This window comes from Echinops telfairi, unplaced genomic scaffold, assembly GCF_000313985.2.
Source record: "Echinops telfairi isolate 266 unplaced genomic scaffold, ASM31398v2 ScPeMD7_7457;HRSCAF=8495, whole genome shotgun sequence".
Classification (NCBI taxonomy): Eukaryota; Metazoa; Chordata; class Mammalia; order Afrosoricida; family Tenrecidae; genus Echinops; species Echinops telfairi.
This window is the reverse complement of record NW_022111357.1, coordinates 23451396-23469599: the sequence shown is the minus strand read 5'-3', so window position 1 is coordinate 23469599 and position 18204 is coordinate 23451396. Positions and strand designations below refer to the sequence as shown.

General features: G+C 59.0%; 1 protein-coding gene across 1 annotated transcript in view; it reads right to left on the bottom strand.

Moving 5' to 3' along the window:
* The window catches only part of HSPG2 (heparan sulfate proteoglycan 2), an 82235-nt gene that overhangs the window by 18336 nt on the left and 45695 nt on the right, over positions 1-18204 (bottom strand). Inside the window, exons 44-75 of the mRNA XM_045298938.1 lie at positions 18072-18172; positions 17800-17980; positions 16989-17114; positions 16736-16888; positions 16519-16661; positions 15814-15949; positions 15579-15733; positions 15229-15379; positions 14388-14557; positions 14157-14304; positions 13682-13833; positions 13421-13556; positions 13173-13324; positions 12286-12421; positions 11944-12095; positions 11362-11500; positions 11056-11207; positions 10811-10946; positions 10581-10732; positions 10284-10422; positions 7507-7658; positions 7162-7309; positions 6251-6405; positions 5775-5916; positions 5401-5552; positions 4940-5081; positions 4680-4820; positions 4196-4330; positions 3830-4011; positions 3133-3328; positions 2763-2942; positions 2379-2639 (exon numbers count right to left, since the gene is read on the bottom strand). Of these exons, the coding sequence (XP_045154873.1) occupies positions 2379-2639; positions 2763-2942; positions 3133-3328; positions 3830-4011; positions 4196-4330; positions 4680-4820; positions 4940-5081; positions 5401-5552; positions 5775-5916; positions 6251-6405; positions 7162-7309; positions 7507-7658; positions 10284-10422; positions 10581-10732; positions 10811-10946; positions 11056-11207; positions 11362-11500; positions 11944-12095; positions 12286-12421; positions 13173-13324; positions 13421-13556; positions 13682-13833; positions 14157-14304; positions 14388-14557; positions 15229-15379; positions 15579-15733; positions 15814-15949; positions 16519-16661; positions 16736-16888; positions 16989-17114; positions 17800-17980; positions 18072-18172 (4896 nt within the window). The remainder of the gene's footprint in view (positions 1-2378; positions 2640-2762; positions 2943-3132; positions 3329-3829; positions 4012-4195; positions 4331-4679; positions 4821-4939; positions 5082-5400; positions 5553-5774; positions 5917-6250; positions 6406-7161; positions 7310-7506; positions 7659-10283; positions 10423-10580; positions 10733-10810; positions 10947-11055; positions 11208-11361; positions 11501-11943; positions 12096-12285; positions 12422-13172; positions 13325-13420; positions 13557-13681; positions 13834-14156; positions 14305-14387; positions 14558-15228; positions 15380-15578; positions 15734-15813; positions 15950-16518; positions 16662-16735; positions 16889-16988; positions 17115-17799; positions 17981-18071; positions 18173-18204) is intronic.

Here is an 18204-nt window from a genome sequence, read left to right as displayed (position 1 = left end):
CAAAGACAGGAACACCGAATGAGAGGGACACAGCATCCACGAGCCGTCAAAACGAACGTGCCCCGACCTACAGGGCTGTCAGTGACAGGGCAATATCTACATGTCTACAGGCAAGACTTGGTCTTGAACATGGAGTAGCTGAAGTGGAAGGGAGAAATGAAGACACAGAAGAGCTGAACGGACGATTTCAAAGGGCCCCTGGGGAGACAAGGTAAAGCATGGTGATGAAATGACTCCAAAGGTCTGGAGGCAAGAACCAAGAGGCAAGAACGTGCTCAAACTAAAAGAATTGGAGAAAAAAAATTCAAGCCTCGAGTTGTACTATTGAAGGATTCTGTGGACAAACTATTGAACGATGGTCTGTCAGAAGCATCCACATAAGGTGGGCTATCCAAAGCCACTCAACCACAAAGAATTGGTAGACAGGTATTTATTTTAGGAGGCAGCAGATGATCAAGAACTGATGATGTTGAAGAAGTAAGGCAAAGCAACATTGAAAACCTTGGTGGAAAACGAGGCCGCAGGTACTAACGAGATACCAGCTGAGATGTCTCAACAAGTGGATTCAACACTAAAAAGGCTCACTCACCTATGTAAAGAAATGTGAAAGGCAGCTATCTGGCCAATCGATCGGAAGAGATCCATATTTGTACCCATTCCAAAGAAAGAGGATCCCACAGAATGTTGAACTTATTGGAAAAATAGCATTAAAATCACACACAAGTAGAATTTTTCTGAAGATAATTTTAAAACGGTTACAGCAGCACAGAAACACGGAACATTCCAGAAACCCAAACAAGATTCAGAAAAATACGTGGAACAAGGGTATCGCTGCCGATGTCAGATGGCAGAATACTCAAAAGATGCTTAGCTGTATTCTACTGACTACACAAAGGCACTTGACCAAGCGGAACATAGCAAACCTATGGATGACATTGTGAAGAACGGAATTCCCGGGCATTAAATCGCAGAATCTGTACAAAGATCAAGAGGCACTCGCTTGAACAGATCATGGGGAGACTGCGTGGATTAACGTCAGGTGGGCATCAGGGCTGTGTCCTCTCACTGCAATCTGAGCAGCACGACGTGGGAACGCAGCATCAGGGTGCAGAAACACTCATTCACAGCCTTTGATAGGCAGACGATCCAACCTTGCTTGCTGAAGCAGAGTAGACTTGAAGCACTCACTGTAAAGATCACCAGGACGCACACCTCAACGTAAAGAGAACTAGAATCCTCAACCCGGACCCGGAGCACCGAGTCGATGAACAGAGAAAAGACGGAAGCTGTCGTGTACCGATGGCATTTTACTGGGACCCATACAGCGGCCGTGGAAGCAGCAGTTAAGACGCCAACCGATGTACGCACTGGGCAAATCTGCTGCAGAAGACTTACTTCACGTATTCAAGCGTGCGGACGCCGCTGCGAGAACTAAGGTGCGCCTGTTCCAAACCAGTGGGTTCCATTGCCCAGACCCTCGTGAAAGCGGGACGTTGAAGGAAGAGCGGATGGCTTTGAACTACGGTGCTGACCAGGAATACGGAACACATTTCTCTTGCAAGAATTATGGCCAGAATGCTTCTCAGAAGTGAGAATGGTGAGACTTGATTCACGCGTTTTGGACACGGATGTGAGGGACCAGTCCCTGGGGTAGGCTTAGAACTGTAGAGGGCCACAGGTCTACCTTCCAAACCCAGCTAGACCAGAGTGCACACATTGGTACTGCCAAGAGCTCTCGAGACCTGTTATTCAGGACAGATAAAAGCCTCGGGAACAGCAGTGGGAGTATCGATATCAGGAGGATCGGGGGATGATGGGAGTGGGGGAGAAAGGGGGGACCCATCACAAGGTTGGCTATATAGCCCACCCCCCAGGGGTACGAATAACAGAAACGTGGGTGAAGGGAGACAACAGACAGTTGACAAGAGACATGAAATAACAACAATCATATATAATTGATCAAAGATTCATGAGGGTGGGAGGGGAAAACAAAGGAGCTGCTACTAGGGGTCAAGTAGAAAGAAAATGTTTTGGAAATCTTGACGGCAACATATGTACAAGTGCGCTTAATACAATTGAATGATGGATTGTCATAAAATTTGCAAGAGCCCCCAATAAAATGATTAAAAACAGAGAAATGTCGAGGGTCAGTGAAAAAGCAGCAGCCCCTCAAAGAGACGGATTCACCCGTGACCGTGACAACAGACGGCACGGGACCGGGCAGTGTTTCTTTCTGTTGTCCATGGGGTTGCTGGGAGGTGGAACCCCCGATGGCAACGACACACAACCGTGCCTGCGGTTGCTCGAATGCATGCGGGCTCAGTAAGGGTCTGCAGAGAGCCCGATTCCTTTCAGCACCCTGGGGCCGGGGCACTCACCTTGGACAGTTAGCTGAGCAAAGGCCTCTGTGGAGCCCACCCTGTTGGTGACCTGGCAGAGGTAGCGGCCTGAGTCTTCAGGGCCCACGGGCTCAAAGCGCAGCAGCTCGTTCCTGGTGGTAGCCCTCCTGGGGAGGCTGCTGCCCACACGGCTCCACTGGAAGGTGAGCGGGGGAGTCCCGTGGGCCAGGCAGTGCAGTTCTACGATTTCTCCTGCCCGCGCCAAAGCTTGCTCGGGGACTGTGGTTGCATACGGCGGGCCTGGGGGCAAAGCAGTCAAGGTAAGGCAGGTGCAGAGGTGCAGGAGACTGATGAAGGACAAGGAGCTGATGAATATATATATATATTCAGGCCTCAACCTGGGGAGGGGGAAAAACGCCTTACTGTCCACGTGCAGTGCGATGGTGGCTTCCGAGTGCCCAGCTGAGCTGGTGGCATTGCAGATGTACTGGCCTGAGTCCTGCTGGGCCACCCGGGGGATGATCAGGGTGTCACCTTCCAGCCGGTGTTGCCAGGGCAGTGGGGCCCGCAGCTTGGACCAGTGGATGGTGGGGGGAGGGCTGCCTGTGTGGTGGAAGATGACAGAGGTCGCTGCGCAGCCCCAGAGGCCGTGGAAGGGGGTGGTGGCACAAGGATGCCGCCCTTCTAGGTGTGTGCCATAAGCCCCTCCTACCACCACAGGGAGGTGCTTGCAGTGACTCCCTCGGCACCACGGCTCTGCCCGCTCCTGTCCCGTGTCAGTCCCCAGCCACACCTGTGGCGGAGCAGCGCAGAGTAGCCGTGTGTCCTGCCTCCACGGTCAGCTCGACTTCTTCCACCTGGACCTGGGGGGCCCCTGGGACTGTGGAGCCCATGTCCACGATCACCTCCACCTGCTTCTGGGCTGTGCCCAGAGCATTCTGAGCTATGCACATGTAGATGCCCGCGTCGGCTGGTTTGGCTGAAGAAATCTGGGGAGCGAGAGGTGGGCTAGGTGAGTACGGGATAGGGGCGGGGGCAGATATGGGCATCAGTGTGGTCATTTCATTTCTTCCGTTGACCTTGCTCTGGGGCCTTGGTCCTCCGAGTTGACCAGCTGCTTGTCCTGCTTGTTCATGACATCCATCAAAGCCATCCGTCATCTCCTTGTCATTCACCCACCCACCCATGTACCCATCTACCCACCTATGTGCTTGCTCACTTATCCACATACACTCCACCCCCCGCCCCCACCAAGGACACAACTACAACTCGCTACTCACCCACCCACTCATCCATGTGCTCACCCACCCAAGCCTCCACCAATCTCTTTTTCTATTTCCCTTCCTTTTGATCTCCATCCTCCGATCCACCCCCCCCACCCCCCCACGGACACATCTCTTCCTCTTTCCCTCCCCTCACTCGTCACCTCTCTGTCCTCAGACCCAGGGAGGAAGCGCCCCGCTCCTGGTCAGTGGGGAGCCAGGCCCCACCTGCAGCACCGTGTGGCCGTCCACCAGCCCATAGATCTGCTGCTCCAGCTTGTGGGGGCTCTCGACGCGGGCCCAGCGGGCTGAGGCGCGCGGCTCCCCAGTACTGACGCACTCCAGCGTGACAGACTTCCCAGCTTTCACCCGCACGGGGCCCTCGGGGAGCACGGACACGGACGGGGGTCCTGCTCAGAGACACAAGAGCCACGAGGCACACACGCAGTCACAGGCCCGTCCCTGTGACCGACCACTGGGTGGGTACCAGTCAACCACCGCCCCGAAGTGGAGCTGGGCGTCCGGGATGGGGTGAGAGGCGAGGATTGAAACCTGGAGGGCTGGGGTCCCCGGGGAGAGGGGCACGCCCCTCACCATGCACGCTGAGGTTGACGACACTCTGTGCCACACCGTAGACATTGGAGGCCACGCAGCGGTAGGGCCCCTGGTTGCTGGGCCGGGTCCCCCTGATGGTGACGATGGAGCCGTTGGGGCTGACATGGACGTTGTCTGCGGGGTTGGCAGAGGGAAGGGGCATATGGAGAGTGAGGGTGGGCCTGCCCTCAGCTGTTGCTCTCCCCTTCTAATGCCTGGGCACTGCCAGCTGAGATGCCTCTTGCCCACACCCCCAGCCCCTGTGGCCTGGTTGTGACCAGCAGAGAGTTATAGATGGCTGCAGATGAGAGTCGTTGGTGACTCCTGGGGCCAGCCCTTCACCACAGAGATGGGAGCCCTGACACCCAGAGAGTGGAAGGCCTAGCCTTGGGTCTCCCAATGAGACTGGTGCCACCTCAGCCTCCAGCCCCTGCCCACACTACCCCCTCACCCCTACATCCAGCCCCTCCCCAGCCCCATGTACCCTCCAGCTCCTGGTTCCGGGTTTTCCACTCCAGGGTGATGGGGGCTGCCCCGTCATGGACGAGGCACTTGAAGCTGGCATCCTGGCCCTGCTGCACAGTGTTGCTGGGCGGGTCGATGGAGATGACAGGGCTCTGGAGGCCTGGGGATGAGGGGCCCGAGGGCAGGGCTCAGCAAGGGCAGGGTGGCCTTGCTCCATGGAGGCCCTGCCTGAACCCCAGAGTCCTCTCCGCCTGCCCGACATGCTGGCGCCACACTCACGGTAGGAGGACCCTGCGCTGGGGGGGACGGTGATGGTGAAGGCAGCCTCCTGCTCAGAGGCCAAGCCGCTGTCCAGGCGGCACACGTACTCGCCAGAGTCGGCGGGGGAGACGTGGTGGATCCGCAGCCGGGAGCCATGGATCTGTTGGAGGGGCAAGTGGCAGCCATCAGATCCGGTCCTGGGACAGGGCAAGTGCCTAGCTTGGCTGTGCCTGTCCCCCAAGTCCTGCCACAGGCTCAGGAGCTCACGCTCTGACTGATGAGGGCAGAGGAAGCGCTATTCACAGACCCCCTGGAAATCCAACCCACCCATTTTACAGAAGGGGAAACAGAGGACCAGGAACTCACCTCTCCAAAGCATCGTGGTCCTCAAACCGTGGGGCTGCACAGGACTGGGCTGTGGGACGCACCTGCGGGTCATCCCCATCTGCCCCGAAGCCCGCCCCATCCTTGCCCCTTACCTGGTGCTGGGTGGGCAGGCTGCCCCTGCGCTTGTGCCATGTGACCTGGGCGTGGGGTTGCCCGGGCACCACGCAGCTCAGCTCCAGTGTCTGGCCCTCGGCCACGTGTGAGGAGGAGGACTCGATGTACATAGCCTTGGCCAGTCCTGGGGCTGTGGACACAGGGTGGGTGAGGGACACAAGGTTCCCAGGTGGGCATCAGCAGGGCCCCTAGAGGTGCGGTGCCTTGAGAGTGGTGGCTCTTGCTGTGCTTTCCTGGCCTACAGCGGGTCCTCAGCCCTGAGGCTTAGGCACTGTTCTGGGAGGGGGTGGACTGCAGGGCCAGAAGAGACCCCTGGCCTGGCCCAGCATGGCCCACTGCTCCTGTCACTCACCGGGAATGGGGCCTGGCCCGGAGGGCTCAATGGTGACCCGGACAGAGGCCTCTAGGGTTCCGGAGCTGCTGGTCACTTGGCATGAGTACTCGCCAGAATCCACTGGGGACACCTGGTTCAGTCTCAGCAGAGGGCCGTGGACCTGATGAGACGGGTGACAGGGAGAGGGGTGAGGCAGGAAGCTGGCCAAGGCCTTCGGATGCCATGCTCTCTGTGCCATGGCCCAGGGTCGTCATGACTCAGGCAGGCCCCATCTTCCCGAGCCACCCCCTGGGGCCTGACGGGCATCAGAGAATGTAAGCCACTGCAGGCAGTTTCTGCAGGAGGAAGTTGGATGTCCAGATAGGAATGTGGCCTTGGCTGGTCTGCACCATGGTGCTGTGGGCCCAGCAGAAGTCCTGCGGTATCCACCCCGCTTGAGATCTCCCAACTCCTGTCCCAATGCTGCCCAAACCCTGCCACCTTCTACTCTGTACCTGGTGCCGGGGGGGCAGGCTTCCACCATGCTTGTGCCATGTGACTTGGGCATGAGGCTGCCCGGGCACCACGCAGTTCAGATCCAGCGTCTGGCCCTCAGCCACGCGGGAGGAGGAGGTCTCGATGCGGATGGGTTGGGGAGCTCCGTCAGGGGCTATGGCACAGGGAGAAGTCAGGGAGCTGGCAGGACAGGCCCGCTTCTCCACTTTCTCTTCCCATCTCCACTGAGGCCTGGAGCCAGCGGGCTAGCGTGGGGAATGGGGGCGGTGACCCCATCATCTCCTCATCTCCCAACAAGCTGGTCCCCAAGCCAGACAGCTCCATACGCCCGCTGATGTTTCCCACGCTCGACATTGGGGACCAGACCAGGTCGGCTCATGGCCAGCTCTGCCGTTTAGGAGCGGTGTGGTCTTTGGAAAGCCAGGTCAGCTCTCTGTGTCTCATTTTTTCAAACCGTAAAACACAGAACTTTTCAAAGTGCCCTCATGTGCACACGCCAGTGTCCAGCACCTAGCACGTGCTTCCAAACCAAACCCACTGCCACCGGGTAGACTCTAGCTCACGACGACGACCCTATAGGACAGAGGAGAACTGCCCCTGTGGGTTTCTGAGATGAACTCTTTACAGGAGGCAAAGCCTCATTTTTATGCCTTGGAGTAGCCGGTGGGTTTGAACCACTGACTTTGAAATTAGCACACCAACATATAACCCACATCACTACCCAGCCAGGCAGCTTGGTCCTGGCTCTCCCCAGCTGAGCTGACCAGGCTGGCCAGTTGACCACAGGGGTGGGCTGGAGGCAGAGATGCAGGTGCCACCAGGTGCCAATGGACGGCCTTCCCCTCCCCTCTGCCTCTGGCCTCCCTCCCACCAGCCTCACAGGCCCCGGCCCCACTACAGGGACCCTCACCAGGAACGTGGACAGCACTAGAGCTGGTAGCTTCTATCGTGACCAGGACGGAGGCCTCCAGTGGTCCGGAGCTGCCCACCACACGGCACATGTACTCGCCGGAGTCGGCCAGGGTTACCTGGTACAGTCTCAGCCATGAGCCGTGGATCTGAGCAAGGACAGGATGGAGGTCAGAGTATTGGAGTAAAAATCCCATCTGGAATTCTCGAGGGCTGGAGCCAGGTCTAACCTATGACCCAGAGGACACTGAGCCCCAAGGAGCTGCCTGGCCTGCTTCCTGGACAAGACCTGAAGCCAGAGTCCCCACAATCCAGCAGGTCTCCCACTCTTCCCTGCCCCATGTACCTGATGCTTATCAGGCAGGCTACCTCCACGCTTGTGCCATGTGATCTGGGCGTGGGCCTGTCCAGGGACCACACAGTTGAGATCCAGTGTCTGCCCCTCAGCCACTCGTGAAGATGATGACTCAATTCTGATGGGCTGAGCACCACCAGGGCCTGCGGGCACAAATGCAGCAGCTCAGGGCTTTGGACACAGTCTGACAGGGGACAATTGGGGTGGCAGGATTCCCGGCCTTAGAGGTCCCAAGTCCCTGGGTCCCAGGCCCGAGGCAGTCCAATCAATTCTAATGCCTGGCAACCCCCTATGTGTCTGAATAGAAGGGTGTGTCTCTTATTCAGGACTGGGGTTTTCTTATTCACGTCTTTGATGGTTGCTGTGGTTGAGAAGACACGTGACAATTCCCAGCCAATACTGGTACACCTGAGTGATACTCCTTACATTCTCCAAGCTCTGCAACCTTCCTCGCCCCTTTTTCTGGAATGCTCCTCTCTCCTAGATGTAAACTCACTCCTCCTGTTTCCTTTCTAACATCTTCGATTACTGCTGTCAGTCTGATCGTCTACCAAACCCCAAAGTCAAACTCATTGCCTCTGAGTCGATTCTGACTCACAGGGATGCTATAGGATAGGATGGAACTGCCCCTGTGGGTCAGAGGGGCTGTAAGTCTTTATGAGAGTAGAAAGTCTCTTCTCTCTCCGGAGGAGCGGCTGGTCCTCTTGCCCTGCTGACCTTGTGCTTAGCAGCCCAACGAGTGCCACCAGGGCTGCTCTGATCCCCTCCATGGGGATCTTCAAAGAGCACAGTGCTCAAGGCCGACCTCCTTCACTGAGGGCTACATGGTTGGTTGATTTGAAGGAGACCTCAGGGCCATTTGTGATTTCAGGCTTAGAGATGATCTCAGGGCAACATTTAGCCTCCACGGCTCCAGAAAGCCTGGATTCCATGAGACTTGACATAGAGGAGACCTGGTGGTGTAGTGGTTACTCAGTGGGCTGTGATCAGCATGGTCGGCAGTTCAAAACCCCACCAGCAGCTCCTTGGGAGAAAGACTGGGCTTTCTACTCTCATCAAGTTACAGTCTTGGAAACCCACAGGGGATTGCTCTGAGTCTGCATTGACTCCATGAGTTCTGAGGTTTTTCAAAGACGGGGTGTTTTGGAAGTCAGTGACCAGGCCTGTGGTAGTTACATAATCTGTTGTCAATTTGAGACTTAAGAGTGGAGGGGTGGGTATAGCCTGTCAACCAGGTCGCAGCTTGATGACCCCATTTGGAAGCGCTAAGGAGATAAATAGCTCACTGAAGGCAAGGCACAGACTCACTCCCTATGAGACGTTTCTTCTGACGAGACACATGTAGCTATGCTAGAGCCCTGGGAGCTGGAGGACCGCGTGCAGACCCCTGTCAGCACTGAGATGCTTCCACTGCCACTGGATCCACAAGACTTTCCACCCACTGGCCTATGATTTTCCCACATTCGACATCATTGCATGTGCTGCGTGAGTCTGAAGAGGAATTTATAGATTGGTATCAGGCATATGGGCTAATAATGGACTTATGGACTTGATCTGGACTGGGCTGGGATGCTTTTTCTATTGTTCTTATATATAAAGCTCTTTCTTATACACATGAGTGTCCATGAATTTGTTTCTCTAGTCCACCCTTTTTCCGAGATGCCTCTGGGAAGACTCGAACCTCCAACCTTTTGGTTAGCAGCCGAGTATGTTAACTATTTGTAGTAATCCAAACCCAACCCATTACTGTCAAGTTGATCCCGACTTACAACAACCTTATAGAACAAAGTGCACGTGCCCCTTTGGTTTCCAAGGCCATAAAGCTTGATGGCAACCAATAGCCTCAGCTTTCTCCTGCAGAGCGGCTGGTGGGTTTGAACTTGCTAACCGCATTCCAACGCTTCCCTGGCAGTGCCACTAGGGCTCCTTTCCCAGAACAATAAAAGCTCAAAATCCAAACTCACTGCCATCGAGTCAATTCAGACTCAGACCAACCCAAAAAGCCAGGGTAGAACTGCCCCTATGGCTTTCTGAGGCTGAAGCTCTTCACGGGAGCAGAGAGGCCTTTCTTCTGCAGAGAGGTTGGTGGTTTTGAACTGCTGACCTTGTGGTTACCAGCCCAAATCTTAACCACTATGCTACCAGGGCTTCTTTCCCTGAACAACACTCAGCTGATTGCGCACTTGCACTTGCAGGGCGCCAGGCACTGGATGAGCCACTTCATGTGTGATAATTCACTTGGTCGTGGTGTTGATGCCAATTCACAGTAACTGCACATGACAGAGCAGAACTGCCCCCAGAAGGTTTTGTAGACTCATCTTTAAGGCAGCCAATCACTAGGCCTTTCCCTCGAGAAACTTTCTCAGTGGGTTTGAACCACTAACCTCTTGGTTCACAGTCAAGCTAACTGGGGGCTTCACTGCTGTGTCAACAGGGCTCCTTGTGAACTCATCCAACCCTCAGGGAACCCCTGTTGCCGCTGTCTGCTTCCACAGGAATGCCCTGCGGTGGCATCGAGCCACATGGGGCTCGCGCGCCTGAAGTGGGAGGAGCTCACTGTCCTGTTTAACATCATTTGGATGTGAGTTGCCTCGTGGCCACAGTACTGGAGAGTGAAGCTCTGTGTGGCCGGAATTCTTGGTCCCTACAAGGATTTGGTTCTACATCTTTCTGTAAAGTTCCTGCCTGGACCACACTGGGTCTGAGGATTCTGACCACAGCCTCCCCCCGCCACCCCGGCTTTGTTCAGGGGCCCTCGTCATACTCACTGGCAGGGATGCCGGTGCTGGGGGAGACCAGGACCGTGAAGGAGGCCTCCTGGGCATCGATGTTGTTGTTGGCTCGGCACACATACTCGCCCGAGTCAGCCACAGAGATGTGGTGCAGCCGCAGGCGGGAGCCATGGGCCTGGTAGGAAGTGGAGGAGGTGAGGGCGGGGGCTGCAGGATTACCTCCCAGGTGCTCTCGTCCAACCCGGGGAAGGAGAAGGGTGGTCCCAGGGCTCCCAGCTAATGCCTCAGCTTCTCAGTCCATGGGGTTCCCTGTTGCTCAGCTCCCATCTTTACCTGGTGCCGGGCGGGAAGGCTGCCCCCACGCTTGTACCACGTGATGGTGGCCTGGGGTTGCCCAGCGACCACGCAGTTCAGATCCAAGGTCTGCCCTTCCACCACCATGGGGGACGAGGACTCAATCCTGATCGGTGGGGACACGCTGGGCACTGGGGACCAAGGGAACAGGTCAGACAACAGGAAGGGCACCAGGATGCCCCCAGCCTCTCACTGCCCTTCATGCTCACCATGGGAGGAGCCACTGCCCTGGATGGTGACAATGAGTGAGGTCTCCTGGGAGCCGGCACTGTTACTCACATGGCACACATACTCGCCCGAGTCCGCCGGCGTCACCTGGGGAATCCGGAGCCGGGAGCCCACAATCTGGGAGAGAGCAGGGGTGAGTGGATGGGGACGCAGCCCAGTGCCCACCAGCCAGGCTGCACAGTGCTTGCTGAATGGTGGAGGGAGAGTCTGGGTGCTGGCACTATACCTGGTGCCGGCTGGGCAGGCTACCTCCACGCTTGTACCAGGTGATGGTGTGGGGGGCCTGGCTGGCCACCAGGCAGTTGAGATCTAGGGTGTGTCCATTGGCCAGGGAGGCTGAGGAGGACTCGATTCGGACGGGGTACACCACGCCCTGGGCTGGGAGGGTGAGATGGGGTGGACGCAGGGTTTGGGAGCTGCTGAAGTGGAGTTCCGCCCCTTATCCCCCAGCCCCCTGCTGAGGAGGAGCTACACCCCTTACCGGCACCCCCACTCCCACCCCCGCCACTTGCTTTGACCCTGGGACACTCACAGTGGGAGGGGCCAGGGCGCTGTTGGATGCTGACAAGCACTGAAGCCTCCTGGGTGCCTGAGCTGCCAGCCACGCGGCACACATACTCCCCAGAGTCAGCCGGGGTCACCTGGGGCAGCCGCAGCCTTGAGCCAAGGACCTGGCAGGCAGGAGGGGGGTAGGCTTAGCCATGGGGCCGAGGCTCCTGGTCTTTCTCGGCCCTTCCCAGTCAGCTGAAAACTACTAGAAGCATTTTCCAAGGAGAAACGCCTTCTGTTCTTCCACCCCATGGTCAAGTGGGCAGTGGGACCTCAGAAATGTGCCTAGCCTGCCTCCCTTAGCCATGCCAGGGAACACTATGATTTAGCACCAGGTAAAGGAAGTCGGAGCCCAGCATCTGCTGGCAGGCTATGGGGACAGGTATGGCAGGCAGTGTGGGCTCATGGGACAGAGGAGGCCATTGAGGATTGGGGAAGTCAGGTGACTGGCCTGAGGGCACATAGCACACAAGTGGCAGTGCAGCACTGTGCTCGAACATGTGTGTGCCCTCTGCTCTGCAGCTACGAGGGTTCTTCAAGATCCGCCCTGGCTCCCGCCTCCTACCTGGTGCCCCGCAGGGAGGCTGCCCCCACGCTTGTGCCACGTGACCTGGGCGTGGGCCTGTGCAGCAACGAGGCAGTTCAGTTCCAGCGTCTGTCCCTCAGCCACATGGGACGAAGATGACTCGATGCGGACTGGGGGGGTGACACTGAGTGCTGGGGACGAAGGACAGAGGGTCAGACCCTGCATGGAGGGGGTGGCGGGTAAGAGATGGGTAGGAGTGGGGTCAGGGCTCCTAGTCTTGTTGGGGGTAGCTTTGGGGTTTGCCCTCTGGATCCTGCCAAGGCTGGATTGGGGGTCCTGGGCTGCGTCCCGGCCCTCCCTCCCTGCCACTGTGCCACTCACCAGGCACACTGCCCGCGGACTCTATGGTGACGAAGATGGAGGCTTCCAGGGGCCCAGAGCCGCCCACCACGCGGCACGTGTACTCGCCCGAGTCGGCTGGGGACACCTGGTACAGCCTCAGTCGTGAGCCGTGCGTCTGGATGGGGGACAAGGTCAGAGAAAGCCCGCATAGGACTCTTGTACTGTCACCTGGACCCCAGGCCTGGCCATCAGCTCCAGATCCGTTCCCCTGCCCAGCTTGGGTGGGAGGACGGGAGGCACGACAGGGAACTGGGCCAACGGGCTGACACGCAAGTCAATTCCAAGACACTGAAGCTGAGCTGCAGCTAGTGATTAACCCTCTTTCAGTGATAAATGCCGCGTTTGTTTTCGTACCAGGGCACAGAAAGATGGTGCACATTGCATCCAGGGTGGTCCTACGTTCTACGCACTATGGCGATAATAGGAGTCCTGGTGGTTAGCAGTTCGAAACAACCAGCCGCTCTGTGAGAGAAAGCTGAGGCTTTCTACTCCTGTAAACAGCTACAGTCTCGGGAAACCCACAGGGGCAGTTCTACCCTGTCCTCTAGGGTTGCAATGGGTCAGCATTGGCTCAATGGCAGAGAGTGAGAGTTTTTAACAGGGATCATAATTGCGCATACACTTTGCGTTAATTTACATAATCTGGAGAATAACTCTCTGAGGTGGATGGCATTATTCCACTTGACTGATGGGTTAGGGTGCTTGCCCCAGATCATGCAGTTGCCCAGGGTGGCTCCAGAGTTCCTACCAAGCCCAGCAGGCCCTCTAACCACTACCCATGAGCTTCTGCCCTGGGGCTCAGAGGAGCCTCCAGCCCCGTCACCACAGACCTCCAACACCAGGGACCTCCTTCTCCAATCCCATACCTGGTGCCGGATGGGCAGGCTACCCCCACGCTTGTGCCACGTGACCTGGACATGGGGCTGCCTGGGCACCACGCAGTTCAGCTCCAGGGTCTGGCCCTCAGCCACGTGTGACGAGGAGGACTCGATGCGGATGGGCTGGGAGTCCCCAGTGGCTGGGGGGATTGAGACAGTCAGGGTCACTCCAGTTCTTCAACGCTGCTCCCCTATACCCGGTTTCCCTTCAGGCTCACCCCGAGTGCCCCACTCACGGTAGGCAAAGTTGGCACCCTGGTTGCTTGTTACGGTCACCGTGATGGAAGCCTCCACTCCACTGCTGGCTCGGCAAACATACTCGCCCGAGTCCGCTGCAGAGGCCTGGAAGATGTACAGGCGGGAGCCGCGGACCTGGGGAGCGTGGGCAGGACTCTGAGCGGGGCTGCCAGAGCCCAGCAGAGGCTCCACCTCAGCTCCAGGGCCAAGGGGACCTCACAACCCATGACTCTCATCCGACCCTGACTGGTGCCCTGTACCTGGTGTCGGGCAGGAAGGCTACCCCCACGCTTGAACCACATGACTGGGGCGTGGGCCTGCCCGGTGACCACACAGCTCAGATCCAGGGTCTGCCCCTCGGCCACCATGGGGGATGAGGACTCGACTCTGACAGCTGGGACAGGTCCTGGGGCTGCGGGCACAGAGGGGAGGGCAGTAGATGCTTGACCCCGAGGGCAGGGCCAGGGTGGAGTGGAGTAAGGAAGCCAGAGTTGTGGGTAGGTGAGGCTAAGAGAGAGGGAGCGGTAAAAACCAGGAAGAATGTGGTTGAAGAAAAGAGTGGGCAGGCAGAGGTGGAAGGCCAAGTAAGCTGCTCAAAGCTACTAAGAGGCAGAGAGAGCCAGGATCTGAACCCAGATCAGCCCTACTCAGTGTTGGGCTCTGGCCTCCTGCCCTCAGGAGTTACTTGGCCCCGCCACCCTGGAAGGCTCTCTCTAGCCCCTGCCATTCACTCACCAGGGATAGAGCCAGAGCTGGGGCCGATGGCCTCGATGGTGACCAGGACGGAGGTCTCCAGGGGCCCAGAGCCAAGGATCACACGGCACACGTACTCGCCTGAGTCGGCGGGGGACACGTGGTGCAGCCGCAGCAGCGAGCCATGTGCCTGTGTGCAGGGAGGTGGGTTCAAATGTGGACAGACGGGCCCAATCCAAACCCTCCAGCAAGCTGACCCGGGGGCTGCTGTACCTGGTGCCGGGCAGGGAGGCTGCCCCCTCGCTTATGCCAGGTGACCTGGGCGTGGGCCTGCCCGGGAACCACACAGTTCAAATCCAGTGTCTGCCCTTCAGCCACGTGTGAAGAGGAAGACTCAATACGGATGGACTGGGTCCGGCCGGGAGCTGGGTCTCCGCCAGGAGCTGGACACAGAGGGGCAGGCTCAGAGGTCTGGGCTCCTAAGCGCATCCCTGTAGCCCTGGGTGAGGCCCTGGCATATGGCTCCCACATGGGAGGCAGCTCCGAGCTCAGTGGAGGCTGGGCTGGGCTCTCTGGCCTCAGTATGGGCTGCCACGTGAAGGCCCTGAGCCACACAGCCCTTCTTGGACAGTGTTCTTGGTCTGGGCTGGCCAGCAGGGAACCAGGGGTATTTAGTGCCCAGGCAGGGTCCAAGGCTAGAGACAACAACGATGTATCTTACTTGTGATCTGTAGGCCCTGACACTGACACCGTCTCATCTAACTGCACCATCTCCTAGCAGAGGCGTGGTGTCATTCCCATTACTGATGAGGAACTGGGGCCCAGGAAGGCTGGCTAACTTGTTCAAGGCTGGCAAGGGGCAGGGCCAGGAGTTGAACCAGGTCAGCCTGACTCCCGACTCAGTGTTCAAGCCTACCCTGCTGCCTCCAGACACATTTTGAAGGCAGCTCCCGTATCTTGGGCCCCAAGTCAGCAGGCCCTAATCCACATGCCCAGTCCTTCCTTCCCCTGCTCCCAGCAGGGAGTGGCGGCCCAGAGCCTGCCAGGTGTCCTGTGCTCACGACCTCATCCCTGGAACAGTGGGCGGGTTCTCCTGCCTGGCCTGGCTCCTCACCTGGGGTGTGCCTGGAGCCCGGCTGGGCGCTGTGAAGGACAGAGACGGTGATGGAGGCTTCCTTGTGACTGGAGTCATCCTCCACTCGGCAGACATACTCTCCTGAGTCGGCTGGGGAGACCTGGGGGAGCCGCAGTCGGGAGCCATGGACCTGGGCCAGGTGGGGGACAAGGAGTAAGGCCAGGAAGGGGCTGCAGGCACCACTCTTTCTGAGCCGCCTCCATCACATACTCATGGGACCCCCTCCCTCAGCGAGTGCTCTCCGCTCCAGGTAGGGTGAAGCTCACCTGTGTGCCACCAAGCACCATACCCCCCCACCCCCGCCCCCACCTGCCCAAGAACTCTCATACCTGGGCGTGTGGAGGGAGGCTGCCCCCGCGCCTGTACCACGTGACCTGGGCGTGGGTCTGCCCGGCCACCACACAGTTGAGGTCAAGCATCTGCCCCTCAGTCACAGAAGGGGAGGAGGACTCGATCTTGACTGGCGGTGGGCTGGAACCTGAGGCTGGGGGCCAGGCTGAGGTTAGTGGTTCTGAGGGGAGCCCGGCTGGTCTGCCTCGCTCCCCCACCTCGGCAGCCCTTCACCTGGCAGGACGACCACCTGGATGCGGGCCTGTGCGCTGCCTGCAGGGCTGGTGGCCACGCAGAGGTAGAAGCCGGCGTCGGCCGCCGTGATGGCAGGGATGAGCAGCGTGGCGATGTCTGTGCGCTCCGAGCGGGCCTGCCAACGGGAGCAGTCAGCCACCACGGGGCCCGAGCTGCCCGGTGAGCGCGGCTGACTCGGGAGGGCGGCGGCAGGCCCAGGGCCAAGGACAGGACGTGGGCCACGCGTCATCACCCTGCTGTGATGCTGGGAGCGAGGCCGTCGGTATTTCCAATACCAGCAGGGGTGCCCTCGTGAGCAACACATTTCGGTGACTTCCCGACTCAGACAGACTAGGAAGAAAAGCCTGGAGATCTACTCTGAAAACAAGCCCGGGGAAGCCCTGCTAAGGCTTGCACAAGAACGTCGTCTGCTGGGATGGGAGGCCAGGGGCTGGAGAGGCATGGCCCTGAAGACGTGCAGAGCAGCCAACCTCTCGTCCTTGTCTGGAGGCAAGCATGAACTGGAGCACGCCCGACAGCAGCGAGCCCCCCGCCCCCCCCACCAGAGCAGCGGGGTGGACTGGGCAGGCAGCAAAACTAAGACCCGTCTGAGCTGGCTACCCTCTGGCAGAGGAGGTGGGGTAGGCAGTGGAGGTGCGAGGGGTGGTGGTAAGTGTCAGGACGCTGGCAGGCAGATGCCCTCACCTGTGGGGGGAGGCTGCCCCCTTCCTTCCTCCAGGTGATGGTGGCACTGGGCACCCCTGCAGCCCTGCAGTACAGCCTGACGGTGCGGCCTTCGTGTACCTGGGTCCTCTCTGGGCTCACCTGGACCCTGGGTCCGCTGCCCCCTGCAGACACAGCCCTGTGAGAACCACCTCTGGGCTACCCCCTGGTTCCCAGTGGCCCCTGGCAGACCCCTCACCGTGCACATGTAGTATGGCCCTGGCTGTGTGGTGCCCGGCGCTGCTGTGGGCGCGGCACAGGTACTGGGCCTGATCTGAGGGGTCCACAGCTGGGAGGCTCAGGATACCCTTGTGAACCTGTGCCTTCTGAGGGAGCTGGCCGCCAGGGCCCCCTGAGGTGGAGAAGAGGGGTCAGCCCCAGGGGTGGCAGACCTCACCGCTCTCCCCCGTCCAGCTGAGTCAGGGCTGAGAGCCGCATTCCCAAGGCCTCACCTGTCCACTCCAGGGTGGGGGTAGGGTTGCCCGTGGCGCTGCAGCGGAACTCAGCTAGCTGCCCGGGCTGCACGGTGAGCTGGGGAGGGTGGATGGAGACCACCGGGGCAGACGGGGCACCTGAGGCTGGCAGGAGGGGGGAGAGTCCTGTGGTTAGGGTGGGGTGCTGTCTGATGCACGGTACTGGCCGACCCTCTGCTCCCTCAGCTGTCTGTCCACACAGCAGCTGGGGGAAGAGCTTTTCAAACAGGACAGGGATCCTGTCACTCCTTTTCCGAAGACCTGCTTTCAGAATAAAACCCTATCTCTCACTGCAGACCACCAAATCCTGCACGCACTGGCCTCTGTCCACAGCTCCAGGTCCCTCACGGCCCTCCCTCGCTCAGCTCTAGCCCCCCTGCCCTTGATGTCCCTCAAACACTCCAATATGCTCCTGACTCAGGACCTTTGCATGTGCTGTTCCCTCCGCCTGTCCTCCCACAGCTGGGCCCCTTGGGTTCCCTCAGGTCTCAGCTCAGCAGTCACCTCCTCAGAGAGGTCCTCCCTGGCCACACCATCCAGAGTAGCTCAGACTTCTCACACCTGACTTCCTTTTTAATACCGGCTATGTCCACTCTAGCACGTATCGTTATGTGTCACTTCCCGCAGGTCCCTGTCTCCCCAGCTCGAAGGCTCCAGAGCCTGTCTGTTGTTCCTGCCCATTTCTCTGGTGCCTTGACCGGGGGCTGACCCACTGGGATACTCAGCCACCGCCAGGGCGTGAGTTGATGGGCCCTGGGTGGCCCAGAATGGGCTGGGGGAGGGTGTGCACCTTGCACATGCAGCGTGGCCGTGCCCTGGTCCATGGCAAACATGTTGGAGCCGGTGCACGTGTAGGTGCCCGCGTCACTTGGCTGCACGTTGCGGATGGTCAGGATGCCATTGAAGTCCATGGCGCGGGGCGGCAGCTTCCCATTGTGCAGGCGGGTCCACACCAGCGTGTAGGCTGGAGACTGTGGGGCAAGGGGCGGGCTGGGCGGGGTTAGGGATGGGCTCCGAGAGCCCAGAAGCCAGCCTCCCTGGGCCCTGCGCTGCCCTGCCCACCTTGCTCTTGGCCGTGCAGATGAAGGTGACATCCGCCCCGGGGCTCACGCTCTGGCTCCGCTGCTCCTCCACAGTCACTGTGATGGGCTTACTGGGCGCCTCTGTAGAGGTGGGGCCCTGTGAGCTGGTGCTG